The 19991-nt window shown below is 41.6% G+C and overlaps 1 protein-coding gene across 1 annotated transcript in view; it reads left to right on the top strand.

The window, feature by feature from the left end:
- Window positions 1-19573, top strand: part of DAB2 (DAB adaptor protein 2) — a 55247-nt gene extending 35674 nt beyond the window's left edge. Inside the window, exons 5-15 of the mRNA XM_040977487.1 lie at window positions 1299-1430; window positions 1880-1960; window positions 2360-2386; window positions 2630-2683; window positions 3413-3475; window positions 7555-8208; window positions 9183-9345; window positions 12850-13482; window positions 13929-14038; window positions 14843-14910; window positions 17856-19573. Of these exons, the coding sequence (XP_040833421.1) occupies window positions 1299-1430; window positions 1880-1960; window positions 2360-2386; window positions 2630-2683; window positions 3413-3475; window positions 7555-8208; window positions 9183-9345; window positions 12850-13482; window positions 13929-14038; window positions 14843-14905 (1980 nt within the window). The 3' untranslated portion in view covers window positions 14906-14910; window positions 17856-19573. The remainder of the gene's footprint in view (window positions 1-1298; window positions 1431-1879; window positions 1961-2359; window positions 2387-2629; window positions 2684-3412; window positions 3476-7554; window positions 8209-9182; window positions 9346-12849; window positions 13483-13928; window positions 14039-14842; window positions 14911-17855) is intronic.
- Window positions 19574-19991: the final 418 nt, after the last annotated feature.

Genomic DNA, 19991 nt, shown 5'->3' with positions numbered 1-19991 from the left:
CACAGCAGTTAAAGAAGTCACTTGTTCCATCTTGGAGTGACAGTGTTTGAGTCTAAGCTCTACTTCATCTGCTTCCCTGCTAATGCCCAACCTGCTGCAAGGCAACATGGGATAGATTAAGTCTCAGCCATCCACTTGGAGTCCCAGATTGAGTTCTGCTGTACCCCTGGCTTCAGTCTGCCTAAGCCCCAACTGTTACAGGCATTTAGTGAGTGAGCAAGCAAGTAGAAGCGCACACATACACATAATATACATTTACTCTCTCACTCAGTCTTGTAAAACATACTTCTTTTAAAAAGTTTAACTTTGTTACCTACTTGAAAGAATCAATAGAAAGGGAGAAAAATATGAAGGGAGGCACTACTAAGTTAGTAAGCTCTCTGCCACTTATAACTCCTAATTAGTGACATAGATGATTATATTAATCATTTTTTTCATTACTGTAATGAAATACCTAAGACAAGCTAAAGGAAAGTGATTTGTTTCTATCAACAATTCTGAAGGCTCAGTGTAAAAGTTGGGCAGCTCCATTGGTTTGAAATCTGATGCTGGCATCTTACTGCCACGGATTCAAGTAGCATTGAATCACATAGCAAGAGGGGACACAGAGGCAAGGAAAAGATCATGTGGTAAGCTAGGGCTTAACTCGAGCCTTTTTCACCAACTCTCCCCTGAGGGCCTTCTAAGAACACACCCCTAATAACCTAAGGACCTTCCGCAAGGCCTGCTTAGAGATTGTGAGTGAATAAAGTTCCACTCTCTTGGTGTCATCAACTTGGGGATTCAACCATTTGCATGAGTTCATGTAGCAGCCATCTAGGCCATGTTGACAAATGTTGACAAGGTTTGGTAACCTCCAGAGTGTACTAGAACACCTGCTCCAGGGATACAGAAGATGTTTCCTCACTCACTATGAGCCACCACCCAAGGATCCTCAAACTTACTCACTGTCCATTGAGGTTTGTCTTTGAGTCAGGAAAACAGACCTACCTGGAGCAGCTTGGATTTCTTTCTTTAGAAATCCGTGGCCTGCTAATCTCCATCTTCTTGCTTATGTGACATCAGACCATTGGATTAAGGAGAATTAAATGGCAACATTTTAATGGGATCCTTCTTTGTTGTCGATTCTTCCTTCACTTTGGAGCTCTTTCTCAAGAGGTAATGTCACTATGCTTTCAAAGACTACAGAAATCTCCACTCATATGCTTTTACATCTGCAGACATATTCCCAGTGATTACTAGAAATAATCTAAAGTTGGTTCTGGTTTTCTCAATCATTCATTGTGTTGCTTTTTTAGGTGATAGAGCATGAACATCCAGTAAACAAGATTTCTTTCATTGCCCGTGATGTCACAGACAACCGGGCGTTTGGTTATGTATGTGGAGGAGAAGGCCAGCATCAATTTTTTGCCATAAAAACAGGGCAACAGGTAAGCGCTAAGCCTCATGGTGTATCTGCCATCTTGTCCTCCAAACATTCAAGTGTCTAACTCAATGTAGAAAATGGACTGGAAACAATTGGATGTAGGAGGGTTAAATAGCTCATGGAGTAATTCTCATCACTGGTCTAAGGAATCTTTTCCGAATGTCAGTAGTAATCATGGAGTGTGTGTGGCAAGAAGATTGTGAGATAGACTCTCTTAGCTGAATTTAGAACAATAGTGAATTATCTGCAGAAACCTTAATGGGACTTCAAAGGTAGATTCTTTTTAACTCTGCTGTCCTTATGTTTCTGGAGACCCAAGATGGTGGGGTGGGGGGGAAGTGAAGATTCCCTACAAAACAGGGGAGACAATTAAGATGTTTTGATGGGATTGGGGAAGACAGAGAAAAGAAACTAAGCTTAAAATTCTGACAATGGTGTTTTCTCTCACTTCAGGCTGAGCCATTAGTTGTTGATCTTAAAGACCTTTTCCAAGTTATCTATAATGTAAAGAAAAAGGAAGAAGAGAAGAAAAAGGCAAGTACAACCTGATATAGGAACTGTTGAATCATGACAATGTTTAATAATTTTATTTATATATATATAAATATATATATATACATGAAGTTGGCTTCTATATGACTCCTCAAAGTATGAAAAAATACAGAAATGTACTGCCTGTTCCTCTCCGCAATGCAAGGGATGGATGTTACAATTCGACCCTTCTGATTTCCAATCCCTAAATCTTTTCTCCCTGCAAGTTTCATATTGATTCTGGGAACTTTATAGGACAATCAAGTTTAAATTCAGTATCTTTGTTTAATCTAGTGCTGATATGGAAAGGAGAGATGAATACAGAGCAATTAGTGTACCTGTTCTTTTTGAACACCCTTTAACTCCAGATACAAGATCACCCAATCTGTGCTTTCTTTTCAGACGGAAGAGGCCAACAAAGCAGAAGAGGTAAGCACGCACCTTGACTCGGGAACTGTGTGGGAGATGTGTCTTGGTTCTTGCCCACCACCAGCCTAAGCCCTCTTCACATCTCACTTGTTACTATGTGTTATAACCTCTCTTGCCATAGAAGATTTATAGTTAAATATGCATGCCAAAGTCATCTCTGTTTAATGAGCCAAAAGAATGGGAAAACAAATTCTGTAGGGAACAAGCGTGGGCTAATTCCTTCAATATTTCCCATTTTTTCAGAATGGCAGTGAGGCCCTACTGAACTTTGATGAACAAACTAACAAACTGAGATTGGTATGTATGCGATGTTATGATTCTTCCTTACTGAAACATGGTCTACTTCCTGTAATTATGAATATCAAATTTATGTAAAAATTTTGTCATGATAGCTGTTATCCTAAATATTAGTGTAAATGTCAGTATACCAAGTAATCTTTTGAGTAGACACAATGAAATCAAAGTCAAAAACTTTTTCTAAAAGGCTTATGTATTTTTATTACAAAGTCAGATATATGTATAGAGAGAGGAGGAGAGACAGAGAGGAAGATCCTCTGTCCAATGATTCACTCCCCAAGTGACCACAGCAGTAGGAGCTGCACCAATCCAAAGCCAGGAGCTGGGAGCTCTTTCAGGGCTCCCACACAGGTGCAGGGTGCCAAGGCTTTGGGCCATCCTTGACTGCTTTTCCAGGCCACAAGCAGGAAGCGGGATAGGAAGCTGGGCTGCCAGGATTAGAACCAGTGCCCATATGGGATCCTGGCGTGTTCAAGGTGAGGACTTCAGCTACTAGGCCACTGCGCTGGGCCCCAAATACTTTTTTTTTTTTAAATAGTGTGATCTAGATGAATTTGTCTGGGGACATGTCTACACTTCCCAACCTAAATAGCCTAATATTAAGTCTGTGTTAGTTACAAATGAAAATCCAATTACGATAACTGTTTTTCTCTAATTTAGAAAACAAACAGTTACAAGAAAGTAATCTTTTAGTAGACCATCTGAATCTAATCAAAATACTTTTTTAAGGGTGTTCACCAGATGGATTTGTTTGGGGACATGTCTACACCTCCTGACCTAAATAGTCCAACAGTAAGTGTTTGTTTTTAAATTTGCAATGTAATAGATATGACATCTGTACAACAAAATACAGTCAGCTAGAAATCTCGAGCATCTCATTGAAACTTGTGTGACGACAGGAAGGATCAATGGTGGCTAATGTAAATTTGAATTTGATGTCTGCCTTGGATCCTATCGGCAATTATTATGATAAATGAGATTGCGTAGAAGTTTAATCTGAGCAAAAGGTCAGGCATTGTAATTTTTCTTGGTATTACTTAGATTCAGAAAAAGGAACTGAATTACTTTTTTTTTTTTTTGTATAAATGTATGCACCTGATGAAAGTTTTTGTGAATTAAAGATTCCTGGTTTCTTTTTTTTTTTTGGCCTCTCTTTCTGTGGCAGTGTACTAGATTGCTGTGAGATATCATTTTAAAGAAATAGAATGGTCGGCTATCTTTAAATAAAGCCTGCCCCTTTTGGAAAAAATTCTTTATTCTATATAGAATACTCTAGTATATTGAATGTTCTTAATATTGATTGTTGTACAGCAACCCTGTGAGAATGGAGCAATATTTTTCTTGGCATATAAAAAGTTGGTAGTTCAGAGAAAAGCCTTTATAGATCCAGGAAAAAGATCCATATCTAAGGCTAATACCCAAGTCTTCATCTTTCCAAAACAGGCTTCAAATGAAAACATCTGTGTAATTTGTAATGCTTTCTTATAGCTTCTATTATTCATTTAAGCTTTCCTGTTGGCAAAGCACAGCATAAAATGTACAACACCACTAGACTGTCCATTGCCTAGAACACAAACCAACATTAAAATTAATCTTGAAAGCTATCAATTATCATTAATTACAGGGTGTTTTTCAAGTTAAAGGATATTTCTGAGGTCAAGACTTCCTAGACTTGAACAATAAAAATGCAGTTTAACTAGATGAAAAAATTTACAATAATGAGAGAAATGTCTAGCTAAGAAATTATGAAGCAAGACTACAGGACGTAGAAGGTCATAAGAACTCAAACAGCAGATCAGAAACAGGAAGATTTTCACTTCCCGAGAGATGACCAGGCTAGTTAATACCTCCCTGGATAGCACACCTCCAGCTCCAAACGACAGAGAAGAGTTTTGGATGAACTGGTCCCTATCCCTAACTGTAGACAAATCCAGGGGCCCAGAGGCATCTTCAAGACCCTGACGGAGATTGCAGCAGAGAAGCCTGTTTCCTAACTCATTCATTCTTCATAATGTTTATTACCTCTTAAGAAAGAATAAAGTTTCTAGTACTGCATTAGATGACTCCAAGAGGATCATCCTGCAGTAAAATCCTTTTTATTTCTAGACAACTTTGCCTTCCCCTCCATTAGCAAACTCGTCACCAGAGAAAGTTGATGTCTGAGCAACCTATTTGTGTATCTGCCATGTAAGCAAGTGCATTGCAAGAGAGCAAAGCACTCAAGATTGAAAGTGGGACTCCATGGGAATGGTGTGGAAAATGTTGAATCTACTTTTGTACACTTTAGAAAATTCTGGAAAAGGATATGATAAAGTGACTAATGTCAAGCTTTATTTTTTGTTACACTTCACACGTCTATGACATTGATTTATAGAAATTCAAGTTTTAGCTTAACACAATTAAAATAGTAAATACTATCAAAATAGATACTACCTAATAAAGAAGAGAAAGTTAACAAGGCTAATTATGAGCTGTTAAGGCTTTGACAATACGTCCTATGTGCTGACTCCATATTCGCAGGTCACAAAGTTGATATTTCTCTTCTTAGTAAAATCCAGCATGTTAAAGAATGCAAAATTACTCTGTAATGTGAGAAGAGAAGGAAATCTAAAGGAACTGAGTGCTATTGGTGGTTCCAGATAGCTTTCTCTTCAAATTCATACAGAGAAGTTCTATGCCTTTGAAGTAATGCTCATGTTGCAGACATGACATTCCTTAGAACAAAATTTTTATTGAAAAACCTTAGGATGTTATCCTTCCACAGTGTCATCAAAAAAGAACGAAAGAAAAAAAGATGAAGGGAAGAAGGAGGAGGGGATGGTATAAAGAAACAGGAAGGAAAGGAGAATGATACCTCTAACTGTAAAAACTATGATTTAAAAGCAGAGTGGTTATAAGAAGACAGTTTAAGGCACAAGCTTCCTCCAAGAGGGTTAGATCTGGTACAAGGGATGGGATCAGGGCACAGAGTTCAAATGTTATGGGCACTCTAGAATATACATTTCGTATACCCCGTAAGATGGCTTGGACTGAGTACAGGTTAAGTTTAAAGATTAGTGGAAAAGATTGTGTCAAGAATCTAATTTTCAGCCAGGTCATTGAAGAATGAGGAAATGAGGCAGTAAGTAGTCTAGAATAACTTGTGTTCCAATGAGAAATCATTTTGGAAGTTGGCCTAAGGAAGCTTGTTTTAATATAAGGAGAAGCAGAAAGCCACCAAGAAGGGAAGATCGAATTTCACAGGCTTGGATGGTTGGAGAGACTGATGAGTCAGTGTGACATTTATGCTGCCTCCAGCCCTAAGAGTGAGGAATCATTCACTTTCCAGTTTCCAGTCTCTATCTCTCATGCGTTCAGTGGTGGTCACAAAGATGCAAATGTTCACAGTCCAACAAGGAACTGAAGAAGGACCGGCCAAGGGGAAAGAAGTGGAGCCCCTCTTCTTTTAGGCGTAGACTGTGAATTAGACTGTTCATCTTGAATTGCCAACAAACCCAACCTGAGGAGAGCCTTATACATTTTACTTATAGGATGACTATTCAGAAGTCTAACATTGTGCCTCCTGTTTGGTGTCCTAAGAACTTCTCAAGTATTTGAAAAGGAGAACTCCGTCAGCAGTGAACACCCAACGGTTCTAACCCAGAGGTGGCTCATAACGAGTGATGACATATTGAAATCAAAAGCTTTTCTAGTAGATCTTATCCTACCTCTTGATCGTAAAAGATATATGCTTCCAGTCCATTTCTTTGATTAAAACATTAATTATAAGCTCTTTCTGGTGACAAATTCTTGTTACAAAGAGAAAAGCTGGCTTTTAGAAATGTCTTTTTATTCCTCACAGTAAAAGGAGCCCCAAAATGAAATGTCAGTGAGGTCTGGTTCCGCTGTCTCTTCTATGGATCGCAGAGTGGTTCCTACGCTTTCCAAACAAGAATCATTTTCCCTAAAAGCTGAGGAAGCCTGTTAGGAAAAGGGTATGCACGGGGGAGAGACTGATGTGTAGTAAATCAGGTTGGTATTAGTATGTCAGGTTGATAGAAGGATGTGTACAAAAAGAGGAGAGAGGCACTCTGGTGGTCTGAATGAGAGATACTGCTTGTCTAGCACATTCTGCAGGAGTCAAATCTTTGAAGAGATATCTGTAGACATAAAACAAAAACATTTTTTTCCTCCTTAGAGAGACAAATGGAAATAATAAGGAAGTGTATTTGACCTTAAGCTTCATCATACAGTAAAGGAATATGAATAGCTTAGCTGGTAAATGTTCTCACTCAGCGAGGGGATGTTGCCATAGATTCTGAGGATCATGTGTACATCAGGTGGAAAGCTAGGCCAGGGAAATGTATTTGACCTTAAACTAGATGACTCAATAAAGAAGTATGATATATGAATATCTTTTTCAATGAATTCTCTCACTCAGTAAGAGGATATTACAATGGATTCTGGGGACATCAGATGGGAAGGTAGGCCAGGCAGCTCAGGTGACTTCTTACTTTCAAGTTTCCCAGTCATAATCTACTCCCTTTCAGATTGAAAGGCATGAATTGAAACAATGTTGATAACAAACTGAACCAGGCTGTGTAGGGGATCAGAGTAGCAGACACCTTAAACAGTGAGATTTCACGTACTAAGAGGGTAACAAAGCTGAGACCTAATCAAAGTAAGACTTCATCAAGGAAAGCAGGTGGGGCAAGACCCAATCTACAGCAATGAATGCACTCAGGATATTGATGGTAGTGGTCAACCAGTTGGTCACAACCAAAATCTGGGGATTTCAATATCCTGGTTATCTTAAGTCATTTTCTTGTTTGAAATTGTAACATGCACTAACACTTTCTTTTTATTTTTTTTTTTCTTTCCAAATGTGATAGGAGAGCAAAGATATCCTGTTAGTGGATCTAAACTCTGAAATCGACACCAATCAAAAACCTTTAAGAGAAAATCCATTCCTAACAAATGGCATCACCTCCTGCTCTCTTCCTCGACCAAAGCCTCAGGCGTCCTTCTTGCCTGAAAATGCCTTTTCTGCCAATCTCAACTTCTTTCCCACCCCTAATCCTGATCCTTTCCGTGATGATCCTTTTGCACAGTCCGACCAATCGACACCCTCTTCGTTTGATTCCCTCAAATCGCCAGAGCAGAAGAAAGAGAATTTGAGTAGTTTGTCTGCTCCCCTGAGTAACGGGCCCCTGAATGGCGATGCTGATTGCTTTGGTCAGCAGTTTGACCAGATCTCTAACCGGACTGGCAAGCAGGAATCTCAGGCAGGCCCGTGGCCCTTTCCGAGTACGCAAACCCAGCCGGCAGTGAGAACTCACAATGGGGTCTCTGAAAGTGAACAGAACAGCTTCCATACGCAATCCTCCCCGAACCCCTTTGTGGGAAGCCCTCCCCCAGGACTCTCTGTACCGAATGGCGTCAGACAGGACGCGGAAAGCCCTGTCCAGTCCTCACTACATGACTCCATAGCCATTATCCCACCTCCACAAAGTACCAAACCAGGAAGAGGCAGAAGGACTGCTAAGGTGAATTATCTTCTGCACATCCCAGTTAGAGTGCATGTGCGGTATCAGAGGGTGGTGTGACGTGCGCGCTCTTACCCGCTGCTCTCCTAGCTTCCTGTGTGGCTGTGAGGTTGAAGGTGGGGTGAGGCACATCATCTTCCCAGGAGGAGTTTCCTCCCTTTGAAAACACCTTCGCTGTGTTTGTCACCCCCTGCCTTCTGTTTGCATGCCCTATCACTGATTATACTAAACACAAGTTTTTCCATTTTTAATGCTGCTATGCTCTGTGCCTCTCGGGTAAGTCTAATTGTCATGTTCTGGGAGGGGAGGGCCAGAGTTCTTGTGACTCCTTTGTACCTGCCCCACACTAACACGTGCCCTGCACAACCATCCTCTTGCATTAATGTCCCCAGTGGAAAATTCTCCAGCTTGTCTCCTTTTATGAGTGCTAACTTCATTAACCCATTCCCTTCAAGGAAACTCGCATACTATCAGCTTTATTCCAAAGCAACTTAAAATGCATTTTCTAAAGGCATCTTTTTAAAAGCTTTCAGAGGACTGTATGCAGGCTTGCTTAACAATTAAAAGGTTGTATGGACTCAATGGAGACTAATTTAAATGCAGCGGGATGATCAGGAATTTCAGCATCCTTATAGTTGTCCTTTCTCAGCTTCAAGCTTTTAGCTTTTAACCAATAAGGAGACGAGATGGATTCAAATGTGTGAATGAGCCAAAGAAATGTTGCTGCGCGAGTCCTAGTTTGTATCAGTCACTAAGACCCAATGGTCTGTTCATAGCACAAATCTGTGTCTTTTTCTTAGTTTTGCCTTTTGGCTTTGTCTTTTATATTTATTATAGTTTTTAAGGATTGTTGACCAATAATAGGGAAGTCCTTTCTGTGGCTCCCAGATGCAGGGGGAAGAACAGGACACAGAATTGACATTGCGTTTCACTATTGCTGAGTGACTCCTCTCCCTCCTTCCCTGCCTTGCCAGTCTTCAACAAATGACCTGCTCGCGTCCGACATCTTCACTCCTCCCATCTCAGAACCTCCCAGCCAGACGTCACCCACAGGACAGTCTGCAAGCCTACAGACCAACCCTCTGGATCTCTTCAAATCAAGTGCTTCTGCCCCAGTGGGGGCCCTTGCAGGTCTAGGTAGGTGCCTGGAGACAAGGTTAGGAACAGCTGTGTTACTTGGGCTGGTAAAACAATGGTGCATTGCAGCCAGACCCTCCCTTTTCATAAACCTGAACATCCTAAGCACCCTTTGTCCACGTGTACTTCTGTGGGACCCTTCCCCCATTCAGTTCTAAACTTGTAGCTTGAATTCGGCTCCTTGACTTAGCATGCAACACAAAAAAATCTATTTTCAACGTTGTACGCTCCAGGCCTGCCTGGTGAGGGATTCCCAGAAGAGAGGAGTGAGGGATACCAAAGCTTCAGTGGTGAAAAGGGGTTGGTCTGTGAAAACCTTGGCTGTCATCTATGTTGGGAAAAATGGCGCCAGGCATAGCTTCTATGCCATTTGTTCTAACTAGATTGAAGGCCTAGCCCTTATCAATTCATATATCCCTCTGGAAAGGGAAATACACTTCAAGAAGGCTCTCAGTGAAGCCTGAGAAGCCAATGGAAATACAGAATGGAAGTCTTGGGTTCTGGGCTCAGTGATGTTCCTAGTCATTGGTGACAGTGGCTCAGGCACATGGTCGGTCTCTGAACACCTGAAAATGTCTTTGCCAATATTTTGGCTAGCTGAGGGTCTCAATAGAGTTAGATGATAGGCACTTTGCAGCTGAAGCTAAGGGGTACACTGAGATGGGAGAAGACATGGGATTTTTGTCAGAGACCCAGGAATGCAAGTCTGGACCTCCTACTGCTGGACCATGACACCTGAGGGAAGTCTGCCTGCTCTTGCTTGCCCAGAGCTTCTCATTCTTTTGGTTTCCATGGAACAGTTTTCAGAGACCACAGCAATAGTCTTTGGTGTCCTACTGAGGACTTTGTTTTTCTGCTTCTTGGCACCTGTAAAAGCCCCAAATAGATTGAGCCTTGGAGGTGGGGGAACTACAGAAGAAGAAGGACTGTCTTACCCACTTCGGTAAAACTTAGTCTGGAATCCTAAGTCTCTTGGCCTCCTGAAGAGTTAGTCATCAAGATCTCTCTCTCTCTTTGTCTCTTTCTCTGCTATTTCCTTGCAAAGGAAAATATTTTGGTTCTGTTATAATAAATCCATTTAACAACAATAGTAGGGAGACTAGTAGTAGTAGTAGAGTAGCGAGGCAGGAGGAGGGAGAGGAGAATGGGCCTTAAGTACATGTGGTTGTGAGAGGCCAACATGTTCCAGGCCTCTGCATACACCGATACCACCATGTCCCTTGCACACATACCCTTCCTCCACCCCTCCACCAAGTGGAACCGGTCAGTGCAGAAGGATGGAGAGCTTGCTCGCAGTATCATGACTAGACCACATCACAGAATGTTGTAGACTAGTACCTACTGCCTGAATTTTTACAGCCAATATTGACAAGTCAGCCTAAAAATACAACTGGACCCCGTAACTGCTCATGTATGCAGATGAAGTAAAGCTTGTTGGCGAGATGTCCCTGTTGAGGCCTTGGGGTATACAACACAGAACTTGGGGGACATAGAACTCAGTGGGATGCTGGTGTCACAGGCAGAGTGACACCTATATCAAACACTGGCCTCTGGTGACCTTTTCTGAATTACATTAGAAAAATGAATCATTAAAAAATTCTGCCCCCTAAGACTGAAAGTAAGTAAGATTTGAGACCAGAGCATCATACTTGAATAACCATGAACCTGGATTTAGGTTGATTGTTGGTGGTGACACTATAACTGAATCGTTTGTAGATTTGGGAAGAGGTAGAACAGACTCTACCCTGTGTATTAGGAAAAGATACTGGAAGGACAACACGATGGTTCAACAGGCTGATCCATCTTCTGCAAGCACTGGCATACCTTATAGATATCAGTTCATGACCCGGCTACTTTCCTATCCAGCTCCCTGCTTGTGACCTGGGAAAGCAGTGAAGGATGGTCCAAAGCCTTGGGACCCTGCACTTAAATGGGAGACTCAGAAGAAGCTCCAGGCCCCACACTTCAGATCAGCTCAGCTCTAGCCATTGCAGCCATTTGGGGAGTGAACAAATGGATGAAAGACATTTTTCCTTCTTTGCTTTTCTGTGTAAATCTGCCTTCCCAATTAAAAAAAAAAAGTTTAAATACTTTTAAAAAGAAAAAGCTGGAAGAAGTTTTTCAAGAAAGGTGGCAAGGGGCAAGGCCAGTTACTGCAGAGTCCTGGATTTTCACACTTTAACTGATTCCTGATAAATACGGCAAGATGGACAAGGGGAGCCATCCACCCCCAAAGATCAGATGCCAATACAAGGCCATCAGTTGCCTTGGAAGACTTTTGCTTCCTGTTGTCTTCTCTTCATCCTTCTTTTAAATCTTTTGTTCAACTTCAGACAAGGTTTAGTGAGTGATACTTAGCAAGAGTAATTTGAAATAGATCTCCCAGGACAACAGGCTTCCCTCCTCTTTTATATAGAAAACTCTAAAACTAGATTGGCATCAGCCAAATTTTAATCTTCCCTTTATGTAGCTATGTCCACCTTGGCAGCACCAAAAAGGAAGAATTGGAAATGATTTCTTAAGGATGCAAGTGTGCTGGGTCCTTATACAAACTCGAGATAGTCTCCAGTCCTGAGCCAACTGTCAAGGGCAAAGAGCAAATCAACAATTCAGAGGGTCCGATGGAGCACCTTAGTTAGCTGCTTCATTATCAGCGTGGCAGAGAGTGGTGGCGCCATCTGTCATGCTGGCATTCCCACTTTGGAGTCAAATACTTGGAGCCCCATTGCTCTGTTCCAACTCAGCTTCTCGCTAAAGTGGCTATTGAAGCAGTAAAGATGTTCCATGTGGGAGACCCGGATGGAATTCTGGATTGGCTTCAGCATGGCTGGCCCTGGCTATTGTGATCATTTTGGAAAGTGAACCAGTAGATTAAAAAAAAATCTCCCAGTTTCAAATAAATAAATCTTCATATATATGTATATATGCACATATATATACACATATAGGCTCATAATTTCTTTTAAAGATGTATTTATTTTTATTGGAAAGACAGATTTACAGCTAGCAGAGACAGACAGAAAAAAAATATCTCCCGTCCGCAATGACCAAAGCTGAGCTGATCCAAAGCCAAGAACCTGAAGCTTCTTTCTGTTTTCCTACATGAGTGCAAGGCCCCAAGCACTTGGGCCATCCTCACTGCTTTCCCAGGCCATCAGCAGGGAGCTGGATGGGAAGTGGAAATACTTGAACTAGAACCAGCACCCATATGGGATGTCACTGCTTGCAGGTGGAGGATTAGCTAATTGAGGCATTGTGCCAGCTCCAGGCAACTCCATGGAGTTGGGTTATCATCTCATAAGTAAAGTGAAAAAGTACGAAGGGGAGGAGCATCGAAACGCCCTGAGCCTTCGCCTGTTGTCTATTCTGCATTTGGTAGTTCGCCTTTAGAGTGATTCGGCCTCTCTCGGTCAGCTGCCAGGGTTAAGGAGGGCGCTTGTCTTATGGATGGAGGGCAGGAGCCTGCTCATGCTTGTCTCCTGATGAAGGTGTTCTCTTCCTCAGGTGGGGTGCCAGTTGCACCGCCCCAGGCAGGACCCTGGAACCCAGCGTGCGTGGTCTTCAATCAGCCGCCTCCCATCGTCCCCGGCGCCATCCTGAGTGCTCAACCTTCAGGTTTTGCTCAGCCGATGGTTTTTGGTCCAAGCCCAGCAATGCCAAGCTGGAACCAACCCGTGTCTTTCGCAGCGTCTCCTTCCCCTCCGGCCCCTGCCATCTGGGGCCCTTCTGCCTCTGTGGCCCCCAACACATGGTCCTCCACAAGCTCTTTAGGAAATCCTTTCCAGAGTAACATTTTTCCAACTCCTACTATGTCTACCCAGAACCCTTCTGGGCTGTCCTCTCTCCTGACCACTCCTCCTCAGCCCCCTCCCAGAACTGGCCCTGCCAAGGATATCCCCAGTGATGCCTTTACTGCCTTAGACCCCCTTGGGGATACAGAAGTCAAGGAAGTGAAAGAAATGTTTAAGGATTTCCAACTGCGGCAGCCACCTGCTGTGCCTGCGAGGAAGGCAGAACAGCCTGCTTCTGGGACTTCAAGTGCCTTTTCCAGTTACTTCAATAGCAAAGTTGGCATTCCTCAGGAGAGTGCAGACCACGATGATTTTGATGCTAATCAGCTGTTGAATAAGATCAATGGTGAGCTCTCTCTGCCTACAGAATCCACGGATATTTACAGAGTCAGTGGCAGGAAACCTCTCGCATTCATCAGAGGTCTTCCTCTGACTCCGGGGTTATGGAGACTGCTGACCCAATGCTGCCCTCTAGTGATCATTCTTAGAAGGGCTGCCAAGAACTGTGGAAGGTTGCGTGGTAAAACCGCACCTCTATTCTATGGCTCTGAATGAGTGAATTCTGAGTCTCATCCACTTCAGAGAAATACACATGACGATTTTTATTGCAGGAAGGGATGGCTCTGTCCTAGCATTTGGTTTTGATTTTTGTTTCACTGAGGGAAATTGGGGAAGTATGCAACTGTAGTTGCATATGAAATCTATTTCAGAGATGAGTATCTTATTTGGGAGACCTCTGTCTGCACAGGGGGAAAGGTCGTCTACTAACTGCCTGGGTTTTTCACATTCTAGAACCACCAAAGCCAGCTTCGAGACAAGGTACCTTGCCAGCTACCAAATCTATTGACAATGCGTTTGAGAACCCTTTCTCTAAAGATCCGTTCAGCTCATCACAGCCCTCTGTAAGTATCAACTAAAGCAGCTGCTCCTTCCACACGAGTTAACTTTGCTTAAGAAAAAAAAAGATTTATTTATTTTCATAGGAAATACAGATTTTACAGAGAGAAAGATCCTTCACCTGGCGGTTCACTCCCCCAATGGCTGCAGCTGAACCAATCTGAAGCCAGGAGCTAGGAGTTTCTTCCAGGTCTCCCATGTGGGTGCAGGGTCCCAAGGCCATCCTCCTCTGCTTTCCCAGTCTATGAGCAGAGAGCTGGACCAGAAGTGGAGCATCTAGAAGATGGACTGCCACTCATACGGGATACCAGTGGTTGGAGGCAGAGATTAGCCAGTTGAACCAACAAACCAGCCCCATTTATAGCCTTACTTTTATAGTAATTTTTGGATAAGGAAATATGTTGGACTAAGATTCATAAAGCAAACCTTCACTCGAACTGGGAAAGATGATTTTTACAGGAATCACAGTCTTCTGAATTTAAGAAATAATATCACATATAAAGTGGGATTTAACTGGGATCATGAAAGAAACTATTTTAGGGGAAAACTGAGCTGAAATGTTACCTTAAAAGTTTTATAAAAATAGAAGTAACATTTTTTTCGCTGTGAGGGAGGCACATGTCATTTACCTGTACCTTGATTTTGATGTGGATGTACACATCACAGTTTACTAATAGGTGATCACAAATCAACACTCTGCCGGTGTGGGAACTAAATGTGTCTTAATGGAACTGAGACGTCTTCATTATAAACAATGTTCTCTTACGGCGGCGGTTATGTTTGTTAACTAGATGGTTTTATCCCCTTAGATGGTTTCTTCTCAACCTACATCTGATAAAAATAGGGATGCCTTTGGGAATCCTTTTGCCTAACGTTGGTAAGTAGAAGATCCCATTAGAGCTGCTTTGGGTGATCTGGTGAGACAGGGTGGCTCAAGGAATAAAAGGTGAAATTCAAATTTTAGAAATTAGTTGTCACAGAGGGGAAAATCTATACCTAACTAAGATATCCATGGGGATATGGGTATCTGTCTTATCCTACATTTTTGGGGGGGAATGAAACTTAATGCAGTATTTGACTGTTTTCTAGCATTTTTACCTTCATAGTTATTACAAATCATCCTAGCAATAACTTAAATTCCTACAAAAGGTTCAAATTCCAAAAACCTTCAGAAGGTACCAAACAAGTCAACCAGACAAGTCATCGTCATTGGTCATTGCCTTTATGTCTCTGTGGACACTGGCTATGAAAGTTAGCATGGCATAATACGACGTGTCAATCTCTGAGCGGTGCATTGTCTTCATAAGCTGTGGAAGCTCAAAATGCTCCTGAAGATGTTGGTCCTTTCATGGACTTTGTCCTAGATGACTGTAAGGGCTCAGTGTCACCTGTTCTTCCTCATCAGTAAGTGGCAGTGACTCTGATCTTTAAAGGTAGAAGCTAGATGACAGGGCTTATCTCCAAGTCAGGGAAAGTGGGGGCACAGTTGGTACCAGTAAAGCAATAGAAAGAATGGAAAGAACTCAAACCCAGTTTTTCTAGTCTTCGCACATTCAATCAGGACGATTAACCTAGGTCTTCACCTGTCTGTGGTTTAGTTTCAGATAGATAAATATATGAAATATGACATCAGTGATAAAACTGGACTTACAGTAGCTCATCCTTGTCTGTGTGGAATGCATTCTAAGGCCCCAGTAGACATGTCAAATGCAGGCAATGGTTAGCCCTCTGTATCCTATGTTTTTTCTAATGCATATATACATATGATAAATTTGAGTGTGTAAATTAGGTAAGTAAGAGATAAATGACAGCCAGTCGTAAAGTAGGATATACTGTCATAAAATTCACGTGAGCGTGGTCTCATTCTTCACGTTATGAGATGCAGTTCCTACATTACAAAGTGAAGCGGGGTGAGAACATAGTGAAGATGCAGTACACGCCTTTTGTCTGCTACTAACAGGCCCTCCTCATCTTTACATTTCAACCCTTTTTATCCCAAGTATTTTCACTTCTGGGATGAAGCATCAATGAAATCTTTCCATACTGGCTGCTACCCACCGTTTCTGGTAAAAAATGCCCAAGCATAGGCACATCATTTTTGTTTCTGAGAACGTGTGGTTTCTTCACTCTGTTCTCTGTGCCTGCACCACTGCCACACGGCACCATAGTGAATCTACTCGCTCATAGTTTATGTTCTAATGCTCCCTTTGACTTTTAGCAATGTAGAGTCTAGTGAATGGGTATCTTTTGCCAGAAGAGCTTTCTTTCATCAAAATTGACATTGGAAAGTAGCCTTTGGCAGCAATTTTATGTTTTCCAGTCCAAATCAATTACTGATTTGGGGACATTCCTTGCTGAATTCTTGGTATAAACTCAGTGTTCTCTGAAGCAACCTGTTGATATCAATCAGAACAAGTCTGCTCTTAACTTCCACCCACAAAGTTAATGCCTTCTCCATCATAACTGACCATTCCTCCCACATTGCAGTTAAAGCTTCTATGGTTTCAGATCTAACAGCTAGATTAACAGGAATCTCTTTGTCCTTCAAAATTTCATCGATGGGAAGATTTGCTCTTACCATAGCTCATAAACTGGCATGGAATTCATTTTGAGCATCTTTTTTCCCTTTAAAGGAAGCACTTTTTTTAAAAAAGATTTATTTATTTATTGGAAAGTCAGATATACAGAGAGGAGGAGAGACAGAGAGAGGAAGATCTTCCATCCGATGATTCACTCCCCAAGTGAGCGCAACAGCCGATGCTATGCCGATCCGAAGCCAGGATCCAGGAACTTCTTCCAGGCCTCCCACACAGGTGCAGGGTCCCAAAGACTTTGGGCCATCCTCGACTGCCTTCCCAGGCCACAAGCAGGGAGCTGGATGGGAAGCGGACCGCCGGGATTAGAACCGGCGTCCATATGGCATCCCGGCGCATTCAAGGAGAGGACTTTAGCCACTAGACCATGCCACTGGGCCCAGGAAGCACTTCCTAACTTCTTTTTGGCATAGTCTGAATTGCCAGTGTTGCTATATTTGCATATTGGGGCCACTATTAAGTAAAAGAAGGGTCACTTGAACCCACATCTACCCTAGTTGACCTGATGACTAGGTTGTCTTTGAAGTAATGATCATGAAGGCAGCCCATGCAGTGTAGATGTGCTGGACGGAGAGGGGACACACGCCCTGAGTTGAGACTGTAGCCCACTAAGGCATTTGAGATTGCATCTTGCAACTCAGCATAGCGTACAATGTACAGTCACTTGCATTATTGTCCTTCACTTCTATTCTGCAGTTACAATATTTTCTGCAATTGTCTTCTGCATGAATTTTGTTTCAGAGAATTGGATAACACCCTTGAAAATGCAAATTCCCTTCTGTAGCTGAGGAAAGGCCTACTTAGTGAGAATCTAGGTGATTCTAATGCTAGCAAGGCAATATAGTAGATACTGAACAACTAGAAGTTTTAGCAAAGGCTCTTTCTTATTTGAACAGGGAAGAATGAACTACATTCAGAGTCATGAAGGATGGCTTACACTAAATTAACTGGATTTCTTTGGAAGCCCTTTCTTTTGTGAGTCTAGAAGAGGGTATAGTTGAGGTCAGCCTGTTAAACTAATAGATTGAATGAGAAGAATGATCATGGGAGAAAATTGCTAACATTATTGAGCACTTGTTTTAATTGCTCTATTCCATGTTCCACCTTTATTGCTGATTCAATCCTCACAGTGATCCTAGGGAATACTATTACTGACATTTTAAATAATGACTTGATGTTCGATCTGAAAGTTCTAACCTCAGGTTTTTTCTTTTCCATACTCTTCCAGGAAATTGATATGCTGAAAGTCCAGAGGAACAAAAGGGTTGGCCTTAATAGTCAAGGACAAAGTTAGTAGCCAAACATGTCCTGTCTGTCATTGTTTCAGCTTTGGCATATTATCTGTTGCCTTATTTCTTGTTGCCTCTTCTACTTGTAAAACGCCTTTCACCTTTTGTCTATGTTAACGATAAACAATGTATGGCTTTAAATAAATTAAGATCCTAAAAGTGCTCTAGCTTAAAAGTAAATGAAGTAGCTTCCCTACTGAATCTTCTTGCTGCCTATGTCCCTAGAACCTTCTAGAACATTCTGTCTTCTAAATGGAAGATACAGCCGCCACAACCCCTTATACCATTACTGTTTTGAGTAAATTTTCAAGTCCCTACTGTTCAAAGGTGCTTTGGGGTTCTAGTTTAGAGCATAAAACCTACAGACTTTTGTCAAACACAGCACCTTTTCGAAAGAAATATTGCTTCAGACCATCACAGGAAATGCCAAGGTAGAAATGAAGCAAGTCCAACTTCTGAGACACTTTGGAATCTAATGCAACTAAAGGTGCTGCTGCTTCTCCTCTGACTGAAGATCATTTCTCCCCACGGCCCTCTAGCTAAGACAAAGGAGGGAAAAGCATTATTCATTATTCTCCCTTTCCCTCTCTCTGTTCAGTCAGTTTTGCTCCTGCGCTCATGTAACACATGAACCCTTCCCATAAGCAAAAAAGACTCCCATGACAAATGTCTAAGAATTCACACATCCGGAGCGTCTCTTCATGTGTGTTTACTGCTAGTCCCAAAATCTAGAACTGCAAACGGACCACAGCCTGCATCCTTCCTGTGAAACACATCATCCTTTTTCTAAGTTCAAGTTCTAGAAGAGCAGTTCATGTTGGAGAAAATTTAACTCAACTCTGAAATGATAAACTGAAGAGCCAACTGTCTCGCAGCTGAATGCTACTGTGCAAAACACAACAGGTGCTTTTTGGGGGGCGGGAAGGCCTTAATCAAGTAACTGGAAAATGTTCCTGGAGCCATAATCTCATGGCTAACAGGAAGATAAATGAGAGTGGAGGCCAAGTTGAAGAACAAATATTTGGGGTTATCTTTGAGAAATCTAATGACTGCAATATTTTTTTTTCCCTTATAACCTTGGAATCTTCCCAGTTCATTTTTAGTTCTGTTGTTAGCACAGCTCTGAAGGGTTTGTTCTTGCCAAGTTGAGTTTTGTTTTGTTTATGGTTTTTGTTTCTTTTTTTTGGTTTTGTTTTTGTGTTTTTCTTTTTTTTAGTGTCATCTCGTGACCCTTACTGCTCAGGTTTCTTGGGGGTATTAATCATGTACAATGTTACCTTTAGAGGAGAACAGATGACTGCTCAGGGTCCAAACAAAGATGGCAGCCTCCTGAGCCTGTGTTGCTTAATCCCAAGTAGTCCAACATAAGACCTGTGTTTTTATGTTTAATAGTTAATCATAGATGGCATACTTTTTCATTGGACTTCCTCTTCAGTTATTACAAGCACAGACTTGAAATAGTACATTAAAAAAAGGAAATAGTGCATCAAATTTCCAAATATCCAAATGTGCAAAACTGGAGGTAACTATTACTAGGTAGTTGAATTATTTCAAAGTGATGATCAGCCACACCACTGTTTTGTAAATACCTATTTTCTTGTGCACTTTTCTGTATGCAAATAAAGCTATAAATGTACTCATTTCAATAAACTGGAATGACATGATCTTATGTGTTCTTATGAGATTATTCTAATACTTGATCCCTGTTGTGGGTTGACATTAAGATCAAAGAATAAGACATACCAGTCTAAGGTAGACAAATGTTATTTATGACTGGATCGCCACAACGATGAAGGCAAAGTGCCAATACGTGATATGGGGACATGAATAAATTATTATTTATTTTCTCAGTATTTTATTCTCTCCGATCTATCTTATCTACCTATCTATCAAGAAGAATATACATATTATACTCTCTTTCTGGAAGTTTAATGAAGTCCAGTGTGTGAAAGCTACACCAAAAAAAAAAAAAATCTCAGCTGACATCCAGTGCTAAAGTTGTTCATTAGTGTTCTCTTGGTTCATTCTTTTTTGCTCCCTTGCCTCTCCTCTTTCTTAGTTCAGTTGTGAGTGAC

The sequence above is a fragment of the Ochotona curzoniae genome, unplaced genomic scaffold (assembly GCF_017591425.1).
Source record: "Ochotona curzoniae isolate NIBS_2020 unplaced genomic scaffold, NIBS_Ocur_1.0 contig_2754, whole genome shotgun sequence".
Lineage (NCBI taxonomy): Eukaryota > Metazoa > Chordata > Mammalia > Lagomorpha > Ochotonidae > Ochotona > Ochotona curzoniae.
Note: the sequence above shows the minus strand (reverse complement) of the source record. Positions and strands in the feature narration are given on the sequence as shown.